The 14,680-nt window shown below is 41.6% G+C and overlaps 1 protein-coding gene across 3 annotated transcripts in view; it reads left to right on the forward strand.

Moving 5' to 3' along the window:
* LOC125881633 (WD repeat-containing protein 37-like) overlaps positions 1-14,680 on the forward strand; it is a 36,261-nt gene that overhangs the window by 17,170 nt on the left and 4,411 nt on the right. For all 3 annotated transcript variants that reach the window (XM_049564858.1, XM_049564860.1, XM_049564859.1), the window contains 7 exons: positions 1,103-1,174; positions 2,143-2,187; positions 2,370-2,446; positions 2,703-2,937; positions 4,594-4,735; positions 13,805-13,939; positions 14,476-14,590. In XM_049564858.1, coding sequence (XP_049420815.1) covers positions 1,103-1,174; positions 2,143-2,187; positions 2,370-2,446; positions 2,703-2,937; positions 4,594-4,735; positions 13,805-13,939; positions 14,476-14,590 — 821 coding nt within the window. The remainder of the gene's footprint in view (positions 1-1,102; positions 1,175-2,142; positions 2,188-2,369; positions 2,447-2,702; positions 2,938-4,593; positions 4,736-13,804; positions 13,940-14,475; positions 14,591-14,680) is intronic.

Here is a 14,680-nt window from a genome sequence, read left to right on the forward strand (position 1 = left end):
AGCCTCCCCAGACCATCACTGACCCACCGCCAAACTGATCATGCTAGATGATGTAACAGGCAGCATAACATTCACCACGGCGTCTCCAGACACTTTCACGCCTGTCACATGTTCTCAGTGTGAATCTGTTGTCATCTGTGAAGAGAACGGGGTGCCAATGGTGGACCTGCCAGTTCTGGTGTTCTCTGGTGAATGATCGAGCTGCACGGTACTGGGCTGTGAGCACAGGTCCCACTAGAGGAAGTCAGGCCCTCATGCCACCCTCATGGAGTCTGTTTCTGACAGTGTGGTCAGAAACATGCACACCAGTAGCCTGTAGCAGCCAGTAACCAGTAGCCTGCTGGAGGTCATACTGTAGGGCTCTGGCAGTGCTCCTCCTGTTCCTCCTCACACAAAGGAGCAGATACTGGTCCTGCTGCTGGGTTGATGCCCTTCTACAGCCCTGTTCAGCTCTCCTCGTGGAACGGCTGGTCTCCTGGTATCTCCTCCATGCGATTGAGACTGTGCTGGGAGACGCGGTAAATCATCTTAATCGATAAAGAAAATAATTGTTAGGTCCAGCCCTAACTTGGATATGTCAATCACAGGTCATTGTTCTGCACACAGCTCACATCCCACAAAGTGGTTTTCAGTACCCAAATAATCCGTCAGAACTAAGGATGTTCTGTGCATTATTTGCATCATTGTCACATCAGTTGTGATACCTTGGTGCAATTAGCAGAAAATGAGAACATAGTTGAGATGATTGATGGCATCTGTTGCATTGTTATTGCTAATACTGTCGAAATTCTGAACAAAAGAGACAACCCTCACATAGACAGAAATTTAATGACTTTTCAGTTTTATTGAACCTGTTTTTTGTTTTTATTTCCATCATCTGCCTTTGCAAGAAACATTAGAAGCTCTAAATCTGTGTTTGCTGCTCATTTTATGTTCCTCCTAATGTCATGTTGTACACAAGCCCACTATATAGTGGTCCATAACTGAATCTAACTAGAGAGCAAGCTTTGTGAAGACAGTACATTACAATATGAAATCACAACCTGTTTGCTATACAAATGTAAATGGCTTCCTGTTGCCTGCCTACGCTCTCTCCACACAGATCACTCAGCTCTGCTGTGGAGTATAGAGACTGGGAAGTGTCTGCTGAGGTATGCCGGCCATGCAGGATCAGGTAATGATTCGTATGAAACTTAAATATGTGTATTTGTATTTGTTGTTGTTAGATTTTGTTATAAATTGCAGTGTATCACTAGAAATTGGTTCAAATCAACCTACAAAATAGTGTTAAATAACCTTTCTTAAATGGATAGAATGAGAATTTATTCAGCAAGGTCTGTCATGTCATGTCTTTTTTATTAAACTCTCTCTGGTTCATGCCTAAAACTATGAAGGCGGATTAGGGCCATGTTAATAACAGAATAAAATCATAAACCTACAACAATAAAGTCATAATATTACAAGAATAAAGTTGCAAAACTATGAAAATAAAGTCAGAAATCTACAAGAATAAAGTCAGAAATCTACGAAAAGAACGTCAAAATATTACGAGAATAAAGTCAAAATATTACAAGAGTAAAGTCGTAAATATTACAAGAATAAATTTGTAAATCTACGAAAATGACGTCAAAATATGAGATTAAATATATATTTATTTATACGAGAATAAAGTTCAAAAACTATGAGAATAAAGTCGTAATATTATGAGAATAAAGTTGTTATGATAATAAAGCTGCAAAACTATGAGAATAAAGTCACAAATCTCCGAGAATAATGCCAAAATATTACAATTATAATGTTATAAATCTACGAGAATAATCATAATAAGAGATTAAAATTCTAATTTTAGGAGAGAAAAAGTCAAAGAGAAAGACAAGACAGTCAGGTAACATGGTATAAAAAGTGCTTACTTTATTCTCATAAATTTATGAATTTATTCTTGTAGATTTATGACTTTATTTTCTAAATATAAGATTCCTTTTCTCTCTAATGTGACCCTAATCCTCCTTAATATTTAAACATATGCTGCTGCAGCATCGTGTTAGATAAAACAGTGTGTCTGTCAACATGTGCTCACTTGGCTTGTCTATAATAACAATATGTGATGTAACACATGTCTCATCATTGTTCTCTCGCCCACAGTCAACTCCATAAAGTTCCACCCCACAGAGCAGATGGCCCTCACAGGTGTGTCTTTATATCCATGTGTGTTTCTTCAGTTAAATTAGCTGGATTTTCTTTATCAACATGTTCATCTTCTTCAGGACTGTTTGACCATCTCCTCCCTGCTGCTGTTGGCTCCAGCACTTCAATTTCTGTAGATCTGAATGTGCTGTGTGTTTGCTGATGTGAACTTGTGTTCTCCGCAGCCTCTGGGGACCAGACGGCTCACATCTGGCGCTACATGGTGCAGCTTCCTGCCCCGCAGCCACCACCAGATGTCAGTGTGAGTAACCTTTCTGTTCTCTTCTCAGAGTTGCTGCTGGAATAGTTTCTGAGAGGTGTGTTTTCTGTCAAAGGATTTATTACATTTACCAAGTCAGTGAATATTTAGTGCATTTACAAATAGGCCACTTAAGTTTTCACAGCAAATTAATCACAACAGAACAAGATACTTGCTGTCATTTTTAATTTCTATATCACTGCAGGCATCTGTGTGCACTAACTGTATAACTGTGCCTTCTTCTTTCTGTACCCAAAAGGCTCCATGTGATGACGACCAGGACTCGTCAGACAGAGAAGAAGGTGAGGTGGATGGCGAGGGCCCTTGTGAGGTCCCCACTGTCCGGGTCCCTACAGCAACCTTGAAGAGCCACCAGGGTGTTGTGATCGCAGCTGATTGGTTGGTGGGAGGTCGACAAGTGGTGACAGCTTCCTGGGATCGTGCTGCCAACCTGTATGAGGTGGAGACGTCTGAACTGGTTCACGCACTCACTGGTATGTAAACTGGCTGACATTATATATCATAGTATTTATGGTATAATATGGTGTCTGTTATCGTCATCTTCTGGTTCACATACTTTATCTCCAAGTTTTTCATATGTTAAACATTTAAGTATTTAGGTATGATCCTGAGGGTCACAGGGGGGCTGGAGCCTATCCCAGCTGACATCGGGCGAGAGATTAGGGCAGGGTTCACCCTGGACAGGTCACCAGACTATCACAGGGCTGACACATAGAGACAGACAACCATTCACACTCACATTCACACCTACGGACAGTTTAGAGTCACCAATTAACCTGCATGTCTTTGGACTTTGGGAGGAAGCTGGAGTACCTGGAGGAAACCCACGCTGACACAGGGAGAACATGCAGACTTGGGCTTCAGTAGTTCTGAAGTGGAGGGACTTCTGCAGGAAGTGAATTCTAAATGAGCTGTCTTATTTTAAAAGTGTCAGTATTGGATACAAAATAAAGATGCATGGGAAGCTCCTATCTGTTCAGTGAACACTGTATTCAGGGGAAAAAAAAAGACTCGAACCCAAGTCTAATGCTCAAAAATATTTCCAAACACCAGAAAGAGATTTTGACCACTGGAGGGGCGCAGACTGGTCCTCGCCACTCTCTGCAATTAAATCTACATGGTCCTGGAAGATCTGTTCCCTGTTCAGAACATGATCTGTAAGTAGGTCTAAGGTGCAGACATAGGCCAACTTTGGGCGTAGAAATAGCGTGTCAGATGTCAGTCGGCCCCAGTTTGGAGAAGCAGGCTGGAGTCTGACATGGAAACAACTTCCTGTGGCGCTGCTCTGCAGGTGACATGGATACACACTATGCACAACAGACCTGTTGTGCAATGGGCAACGTGCAGTTTGTTAGCTCATAGCAGCACATGTACTGGAGGTACTGAGTGTGTAGGATTGTGAATAGTGACAGCTCTGTGTATGGACTGTAAGTATAATTTTTTTTGTGTGTCTTTTAACGGCAGGTACTACTTGTATCCAAGACAAATTTCCTTCGAGACACGTCTATCTTATCTCATCTATCTTGTGATCGGCCACTCATTAATGGGTGGCATGGTCCCCAGTTATCATAAAACAATGAAAATAAGTCATAAAAATATAACAAATGCTAAAATTATTATTGTAATGTAAATGCTATATGTTAGTTTTCAGAAGAAGTTTCTTCTTAAAAAGAGGCCTGTTTTTGCTGCTAAAAGATTGAATCATGACAGCTAAAGGTCCACGTTTACCTCTGTCTGAGGCGGTAACGTCAGAGGTAACGAGTAACTGAGATTAAACAGAAGACAAAATGGCCTGCCTGGTTATTTTGTGGAACCAAATTGGCTGTTTGTGTTTTTTTGGCTCCCAGACTAAACAGGAAGAAACCACTGTTTCCTTTGCTTAGTGTCCCCACACAATGAAATAATTGTAGTCCAAGCAAACTGCGCTGCAGGAGCTGTTTGGAGAAATTAAATAGCCAGTTTGTGCCTCTTCCAGCACTTTAAACATCACTTTTTTTTTACAACACTTGAAAGGAAATTCGCTGATTGGTGCTGTTTGGGTGCACTAAATAAAGTGGGGCTCTGAGTGACATACTCTTACTGTTGTACTAATGCACAAGGAGTTTATTAATTTGTGTCTTTGTGTGCAGGACATGACCAGGAGCTGACCCACTGCTGTACTCACCCCACCCAGCGGCTGGTGGTCACCTCATCCAGAGACACCACCTTCAGACTGTGGGACTTCAGAGACCCGTCCATCCACTCTGTCAACGTCTTCCAGGGACACACTGAGTAAGTCCACACGTCATGAACCGACACCTGCAGTCTGTGTTGTGCCCACAGGGTGGTGCTGTAACATCTCTCTGCTCTGTGAATCCCTCCAGTATTTTCTGCCTTTTTTCCCTTTTCCTTTTACAGTGCCACATTAATTTACAGACCCTGTTGCTCTAAGCCAAATCCTCCACTTGCCTCTCATTCATTACTGAGCACTTCTCCTCACTCCGACGGTTTGCTTCCCTTTCTCCCCGCTCTTTCTCTCCCTACCTCCCTCTCTCCCTCGCTCTCCTGTTCATTTATCTGTCCGTTTCTGCGTTAATCCTCCACTCTGTGTAATTTGGCACTTCGCTCGCTGTTAACACTCAATTGCAGACGCTCATTTCAAAACGATGACTGTCAGGCTTGTCTGTGGCTTTCAATGGCAGCGCTCTTTAAAAGGCGTAAGAAGAGTGTGTGTGTGTGTGTTTATGTTCATGTCTACATGTGTGTGCTGGCTGGCTGGTACTCTCTGGCAGCCTTTGATTGCAAGTGGGGGGATTACATAGAGCTCATTATGTACGACCCCAACATGTATAATTCCTGCAGATCCCACTCTAATTCTCTCCCATAGACAATTGGTATAATGAGATTAAGCACCAGTGTTTCACAGTTAACGACAGCCCTCCTCCTTTCCTTTCCTTTCCTTTCCTTTCCTTTCCTTTCCTTTCCTTTCCTTCCCTCCATTCTTCTTTCCTTCCCAAATGGCCATCAGTGGTCTTTAAAGTAAAAACTTCCCCACTTCTCCTTCTGTGGTGCGTTTAAAGCGGCAAACCGAGTCTATAAACAGATAAAAACTGTTTGCTGAAAGACTGGAAAAAAACTTTTCGAAGTTGTTTAGTGCTTGGCTGCAGTGGTTCAGAATAAGAGAATTGCTGCCACCTGACATTTGAAAGTTTGAGTGGGCAGATAATAAGTAACTAACCTGAACTGGCCTTTTTTCTGTTAGAATATTTTACATCTAGAGCTGCAACTATTGCTTATTTTTCATTATTGAATAATCTGCTGGTCTATAAAATATTTGAAAAATGGTCACCGTACTTTAGTAGTCCCAGATGATGTCTACTAAATTCTTTTGTCCAACCCCCCCTAAGATATTTAACAACAACCCAGTTGCTAGAATAAATGTTGCCATTGTACGTTTATGTAAACCACGAATACGTAACATTTAAGTATTATTGTGCAGCAGATATATTGAAATGTTATGTTTCTTTATGTCATTTTAACAGTGTAAGATAAGATCAGTGTTGGGCAATCTACTCTGAAAATATAACATATTACATTTAACTAGTTACCTACAATTGAAAGTAATCAGTAACTTTACAATATTACTCTGTGTAAAGTAATAAGTTACTTATTACCCTACTTTTATTTTACTTTCACCAAAATTCCCTCAGAAGAGCTAGTGTTCATTTTAAATGGATGAGTGTCATGTTGTTTTACAGCAGCTCCAGTTTATTACAGGTTATTTCCTGTACAGTGCAGGTCTGACCCATTCATGTGTCCACATACAGTGGTTACCACTTTGTATTTAATTCCCCTAATTACATTAATAATAGCATGATGATTTAGAACAATTAAAGCCTAGACCTTTTTAAATAAATGAATATCCTTGGACACAGAGAGGGTCAGGCAGAGGATCAAAGTCTAAAAATGATGAGATATGGCTCAGTATTTTTGGGTCTATGATATGAAACACAATAAACAAATATTGAGGTTAACACAACAAACAGAATGGCGTACAATTAAGTCACTCTGTCGAGCGCAAATTAAAACACCACAGCTGGAAGACACACCTGTCGGTTCCTGAGTGTTTGGCATTGTTCGACTAATTTTTGCAACTATAGTTGTAGTGATGCTCCACATTAAAACAGCTTCTAGTGTGATGTTCAGTGTCATTTTGTATTAGCAGTAATGCGTTTTGGCGGCACAGTGTTGCAGAGGTTAGCACTGTTGCATCACAGCAAGAGGGTTCTGCCAACTTCGACCCTGCCGGCCGACTGGGGCTCTACTGTGCAGAGTTTGCATGTTCTCCCCGTGTCAGCATGGGTTTTCTTTCAAAGAGGTCCAAAGACATGCAGGTTAACTGGTGACTCTAAATTGTCCATAGGTGTGAATGTGAGTGTGAATGGTTGTCTGTCTCTATGTGTCAGCCCTGTGATAGTCTGGTGACCTGTCCAGGGTCCAATAGATAATCAACTCAGCTCTAGTGTGTGAGAGGGGGAGAGAGATGAGGGGCAAAGAGGAATACTGTTGACTCTATGTGTGTGTTTATGTTTTATAAATACAGTTTACTCATCCCCACACTTCTCTACCTACAGACTTATGAGCAGTTTGTTTTAATCAGATCCTACAACAATCACAGGTTTCTGTCTCGCTGCCATTTCTCTTGCAAATTTTCCAGAATCTCCAATATGGCGTAATGACGTGGCATTAACGGCCCAGTCTCCACATCCCTCCTGTGGAAACGGCAGAGGAGAGGAGAGTGTGAATGGTTTAATAGGCAGCAGAGGTTGAGAGCTGGAGGGGAGACAGCCTCTTGTTTCCACAGTCTTCACCGGCAATTACAGCTAACGCTTCCTGACAGTGAACCGCGGCAGCTAAAAGTGCAGCATACACCCTCTATCCCACCACCCCGCCATAATTGCAGAGTAATGACAACTGCACGCGAGCTAACAAAACAGCCTAGAGCAAACGAGAAGTGACAGCGGACTTGCTCTACAAACGGAATGCCATGTCACGTTTGTCTCTCCTGCCATCGACGGCTTTCGGAGACATTTGATTGCAGTTGATAGAAATGCACATTTGTGTGTGAGCGCGTGTGTGCGAGGGGTGTCTGTATGCAGATCTGACATCCTGTCTCTGGAGGAATACAACAGCACTTACCAGGTTCTCAGCGACTGTCAGTTTTGCTGCAGCACACCAAAATAACAGAGTGCTCTAAAACCTCTTAGTCGTCTGTACCTGAATTGTTTCATTTACATTTCACCTTTTAGGCATTTGGCTCGCGCTCTCATCCACTTACAATGAGCACATTGTGAAATTCCTTGAGATTTCATAAACTCACACATCAGTCATTAAAAGCGCTCATTAGGAAGGAGGATAAGGATCAGAGCCACAGTGCCAGAACAAATTCTCCAGTTTAGCTGACAGATTTATGTTTGATAGAGATGTGCTGGTAGGTAAAGAAATGAAAACCTGGCAAGAAAAGTGTTTCTTTAAATCACACAAAGATGTGCCCCCTGTTGGATATTATATCAGTAATTCCTCTCAATTTATTAGTACGTACTTTGAAACCCTTAAAATTCTCAAAACACTGCAATCATCACATCAAACTGTGCAGACTAGCACTTCATTTGTCGTCTGCAGTTCATTGTTCGTTGATACTTACGTAACCCAAAGTGTAAAGAGTCAAACATCCCTCAGAGCCAGCTGAATAAAATTCATTAAAGCTCGAGTCATGCAATCACCAGTTTTATCAAGTTGTGCATTCAAAGGCGTCTCGCCGCCAATGTGCACCTTTCCACAGTTAAATTATTGTAAAAGACTAAAATTGACAGCAGTGCCAATCTGACTCTAAAGAGTTGCTGCCTGTCTTACTTTGTGGACTCAGATTGGAGGTGACAGCCTCATCTTCTCAAACAGTAAAAGAAAAATTTACAGGACTCAACGAGAAAGAAAAATGACAGCAAAATGTTAGTGGAGACTCTCAGTCATTCAGGCTCAGGGTAATTCTAAGTGCTACATTGCAGGCAACTACTTAGTCCAGTTACTTACGATATAGCACGCAGGACAACAAAAATCCACAACCCTTGATGAACACTTTAATGTGAGGTCCGAAATATGGTGACACCTGCAGCGGGCAAGCCTCCTGCTATGGGTTTGGGTGCTGCCCATGGGAGTAATATGCTTTATGCTTCAAAAAATAAAACAAAATAAAATGTAGCCCAGCCACAGACATTAACACATACACATCTCAGGTTTATAGGATATCAGTCAGATCATAGTTTATCACAGCAGTTGTTTCCTCTTCCTGTGTCTCTCATTTCTGTCTTTTCATCTTCTTTCATGTCCTACACTTTTGTTAGATTTAATATATTCATTCATTTTCTGTGACTGCTTACTCTGTTTAAATAAGAAGCAGAAATGCATAAAAATGCATGTTGTGAGCTGGTGCTGTGTCATATGGAAAACATCAAATATCACAATATTTTTGACCAAAAACCTTGATATCAACATTTCAACTTAGGGCTGGGTATCGCCACTGATTTCCTGAATCGTTTCGATTTCAGTTCACATGGTTTCGATGTGATTTGATTCGATAGCTCTTCAAATGGGAATATTTTAATTACAACACCATTTTTTAAAGCTTCACACATCCGTGGGAAAAAGCTCATATTAAAAGATTGATCTCTGATTTTATGAATCGATATCAGGTCATTCATATGAAGATCGATTCAAACCAGGTGAATCAATTATTTTAACCCAGCCCCATTGTGACTGTATTGTAGGGTTGGTGCTTTCAAATAATAATTACACAGTGAAATTTTTGATAGATAATTATCAGTAACATGGGTAAAGGCAAATAACAGAACAGTCTGGTATGTTTAGAAAATTACATCAAGTTACCGTTATCCAGTCTTTAAAACCAGGAAATGACGTCATTCACTATATTACGATATCTAAAATCTAAGACGATATCTTGTCTTTTATCACAATATCAATTTAATATCATTCCATTGGCTGGCCCAATTGTGAGGCAACGAGCTATGAAAGTGAGAGCGATTATTTTATTTGAGTATACATCAGACTGTTTCAGACTGTTGACAGGTTTCATCTCAATGAAGACGAAGGGGGGCAATTTTAAGACGTCATTACACAAAATCTCAGTGTCATTGTAGAGGCTGAAGCTACAGGTGTGACTGACTGACAGAGTATAACACTCTAATGTAACATCAGTTGATTTTGAACACCTTAAGGTGCAACCTAGACACGTCAACAGTGATGTAACTTAGGGTCATCAGGTGCTTCGGGTCTTTTAACTTCATACACCCTCCCCCAGATGACCCAGCCACGGTTGATCAGACCCCTGCCTGTGTCTAGGTAGCTTGTGTGGTCCCCTTTTGATCCACAGCCATCCTGATGCCCTCTCAGCAGCAGCAGTGACATTCTTGATGGCTCTTCTTCTGTGCAGACCTCTGATCCCCAGAAACATGAGGGCCCTGTAGAGCGACTGGCCGGCCAATCCTTGGCAGGCGACCTTGATGGGGTAGCATCAGGTAGCACACGTCTGCGAGCTCCTCATACTTGGCCTTCTTCCTCTCAAATGCCTCTCCCTTTACAGTCTGCCTTCAGGAAAAGCCGTCAGTCAAAAAGGTTTGGGAAGAAAAACTTGACTCAGAATATCACACTGTCTTACCTCATGTCTCGGGGTGTTCTTGAAACCATGGCGCAATTGTAGAAAAAAAAAATCTGACCTCTTGAGTGCTACCTTTATGTGGCTAAGGGACCTTTGGGCTCAGTGGTTAGGGATTCATCCTGCTCACCTTAACTTCTCCGACTGTAGAGAGGTCCCATGATTCCCTCTGTATGTCTCTCTCCTTCTTCCTTCCGAACTCCCTAAGTCTCCGATCGCAGGGAGTCTTGACCTTGGCTGTCAGACACACTGCAGTGATGCCATTAGGTAACACTGAATACTTCCCTCCCTCCTCACCACCCATTCCAAAAACCCTTTAACCTTAATCAACCTTTTAATCAATTACCTTGTCTGATTACGCTCCCCACAAACCTCCCACCCAGCGCACCTCCTATCTTTCCTTCTCTCTGTCTCTCTCTTGTATCCCCAGGTGGGCTGTACCCTGCAATGTTAGAAGGTGCCTGTAACGATACAGCACTTTCCCCGAGTCCCGGCCCCTCTAATAGGACAAAGTTTAGTCCCCTAATTAGCCCTTAATGCCACGTCAATTTGAATTAAGAGGGAAGCCAGTTTTTGAAAGAAAAACTGGATGTAGAAGTCTGGACAACGCTCGTGTGTGAGGGGACACTGCTCTGCGCTAATCTTAATCAAGAATCAGAGCTTCTTTTTTTCCAACTTCCCTCCACGAATGAACAGGCACAAAAGGGAGGAAGGAAGAAAAACCCCTCACAGGAGCGACTGACATACAGTAATAGATTGGAAATATTAAAGGTCTATTAAATGAATGGCTAGGCCTGAGCGCAGTGCTATCGTGTGGAGCAGTGCATCACGGCTGGTTGGATAAAGGCCGTGGGAGGAGGGGGATGCTGTATGCATATAAAGAACGTGTCTGCCTCCATTGTGCCAAACATAGCTCATGATATGATGAAGCAAAGTACATTGTGTATTTGGCCCAATTTATCTTTTCATCAGTTATCTACGAAGGCTGAAGTCACATTTGTGTTAGACTTACAGAGTAAAGTTTCTTTTAAACTGCCTTCTTCTTGTGTACAGTTTCAAGTCTGCTGCACCTTTGACCACACTCGGCATCAAAGATTGATGTGATCAGAGTTGTGATCACCTGTAACTACATCTGCAGACATGTCAAGGGCTGGGTATGGGTACTTGATACCTTTTAAGGCAGGGATACTCAGTGACAGTAGGTCAGGGGCCAGTCAGCTGCCCCGCACATGTACACAGGGGCATTTCTAGGATTTAGGGACATTCGGGCTCAGGCTGGAGGTCGTCAGGGGATCCTCCTCTGGCACTTTTCGATAATCAAGCTTTGTTTTGATACTTTTTTATGCACTCTAGCACCTGAAGCTGCGTTCACACCGTCATTTCAGGAAGAGTAAGGTGTTGAAGGGGAGGCAATTAAGAACACAGCAGTAGGGGTATGAAGCAGGTGCTACCTACATGATTTTGCTGTGCTGAGCCGATAATGTTGGTGTCTGAATACTCACAGCTGTACAGCACAGCACAAGCAACTTATAACCAGAAGAAAAACTGGGCCTGCAATATAGCGGTGGGTGATATGGACCTTAAATGATATCATATTATTTCAGGGTATTTTTGCGATGACAATATTCTTGACAATAGACACAGACTCCTGTATGCACATTGCATTTTTTGGGGAACGCTTGTGTGGGTAGGCGGTTTCTGCGCGGCATTGAAAAGGCAGCTTAATGTATATTAAATGTGAATCAATTTATTTTCCCTGTGAATTAGAAAATGGTTTTTGGGGGACTGTCCGGCACCCTGTCGGGGGCCAGATTTGGCCCACTGGCCATAAATTGAGTATTTCTGCTTTAAGGTACTGACCAAAATAACTTAGTACCAAGTAGTATTGGAACTTCTCCAGTCAAATGTTGCGTGCATATGGTCCTTTTGTACCCAGATCTCGAAAGAGAAGTCTATTTCTATGGTTTTGCTCGCAGCCAATCACAGCAAGCGTTCTTTGATTTAACTCAACATGTGATTGTTGGCAGGTCGGCATGCTGAGATGCCACCATAACATTTGATAGGATGGCTATACTACATGCCTGTTGACATTTAATGCAAGTTAATACTGTTGGACCTTCAGAAATAACAGACATATTATATTAACTCATCTGTTTAATACAGTATGTCACAGCCAGGGTACTGACATGGCTCCCCTACTAAAACTTTAATGAACTCAAGTGAACTTAACTTAAAAAAATAGAATAAAAATAGAAACTGTGGTTTGATTAAAAAAAGATGGTGTTAAAAGAGGAACAAAAGCAGCCAAATTGGATCACAAAGCGGTGTGATCTTCTGTTGGTTGTTTTAACATATTAACAACACGTGTTGCAATTTTGAGAGTGTGAAAAGTTGTCATCAAGCGAGAGTAGATCTTAAAATAGACGATTAAAATAGTCCAGTGATGGATACAGAAACGACTGAAAGTAAAGAATAAAAAGTTTATTTAATTAGTTAATAGGAACAAATGGTTGTAACTATATCCACTTTTATATGATTAATAGAGATTAATAACATCCAGTTTATAATCCATTTGTATAAACATATCGTGGTTAGAGCTGCAAAGATTAATGGATTAATTAAATAGTTGTCAATTATTAATCAATTATTATTATCAATTAGAAAAAAAAAATCTCTGAATCTTGGTTCTTAAGTATAATTTTTTTCTGGTTTCTTTCCTCCTCTGTGACAGTAAACTGAATATCTTTGGGTTTATAGGCTATAAACTAATCAGATAATCAAGGAGATAGTCATTAGTTGCAGCCCTAATTGTAGAGGAGCCAGTGAAGTGGTACTTTGTTATTGGGAACCAGGGCCTAATACACCTGGAGATATTCTAGCACAGCCACCACGGTAAAGTCATGCTGCTCAGCTGTAGCTTTGACCATTTATTTTCTCTTACAAATAAGTTTTTGATCACATTTTTCAGGTGATGCGACAGGATGCAACCAGGTGTATTTCTGTGGTTGTCTCTAGTATTTGGTTTGTTGAACATGATCAGAGATTAGCAAGCAAAGCAGAACCCGCCTTTCACACCTCGTAATGGCTCAAACACATTTGATGGCGTTAACACTTTGAAGTCATTATTGAGCCCATCAGGTTTTCCTGCCAGCTACACCTTTGCGACAGAAGCGCAGCAGAGTGTGATCCATCCCGCCTCCGTTTCTTTTCTCCAGTGGGAAGGTGATGCCTCAGAGTGGCGCTGAATCACATGTTAAATCAAGAACCACACAGCGTTAACTTTCTGATGTTGTACCTGATACATCGTCTCTGGGTTCTAATAGTGTCAGCGCTCATAACGCGTCTTGACATATCACGGTGACGCATGTGTGGATGTCACTTATCTTTTAGGCGTGCGAGTAATTACAGTGTCTGTGGGAGAGGGCGACTCGACTGGCTATAAATATTCACTCTACCTTTTCCTGCACTGGAAGAACTGGAGGACTTTGCTTTCTTTTCTCTTCAACTCTCATCATTGCACTTAATTTAGACTGTGAATCTCCTAAAAAATTCTACACTTTTGGTTCATGTTGGAACGTGCACCGTCTTTGTGTAACATATGGCCTCTGTTTGTGTGTGTCCATCTCTTGTAGCACTGTGACGTCAGCAGTGTTCACGGTGGGCGACAATGTGGTTTCAGGGAGTGACGACCGCACTGTAAAGGTGTGGGATTTGAAGAACATGAGGTCGCCTATAGCAACCATCCGCACTGACTCAGCTGTGAATAGGTGGGTGAAAGGAGGGGTGAGAACCAGGCTCTGTGGTTGTGCATTTATTTGGAAATTTTAACATTAACAATTCCATGAAAACTTGGCAATCCGATACAATCGAAAGCTCCAGAACAACGACTAAATGAGCTCTGAAGTTTGATAGTTTTGGAGCTCAATATTTAAATTGCTTTACTTATTTTAACATCCCTACTTCTGATTGACCATCCATTTGTTCCATTATTGGCTGAATGCTGCTTTAAGCTTCTGATAAGAATAAATTCCTTGAAATACTTTTTAAATTTAAAATGCTACAGCTCATTGATAGAGGCAAGGAGTTGTGTTTAAACTAGGTAGTGAAATTGTGCTTGAGATATTCATGTAAATACAGTGCTACACACACCATGCAGGATCTTCTGTCACCAGACATTATTTAAGAAGTGATGTAATGCAGAATAAAAGCTGTAGTTGCAGGAGAACTTAAAGGAGTTCATTTAGAAAAGGAGTATTATCCAAATGTGACCCAGATTCAAAGTGAACTTGATCTGATCTTTCAGGATAAGCGTCTCTGCCAACCAGAGGATCATCGCTCTGCCACACGACAATCGACAAGTCCGACTGTTTGACATGAGCGGAGTGAGGCTGGCCAGACTTCCACGCAGCAACAGAATGGTGAGGAGGGAAACAAAGTGAATGGGAAGATGTGTGTTTGATCAGTCGATCAGCGTCAGGGGGGGGGTCATGATTCTTCAAATCCACGAA

This window comes from Epinephelus fuscoguttatus, linkage group LG21, assembly GCF_011397635.1.
Source record: "Epinephelus fuscoguttatus linkage group LG21, E.fuscoguttatus.final_Chr_v1".
Classification (NCBI taxonomy): Eukaryota; Metazoa; Chordata; class Actinopteri; order Perciformes; family Serranidae; genus Epinephelus; species Epinephelus fuscoguttatus.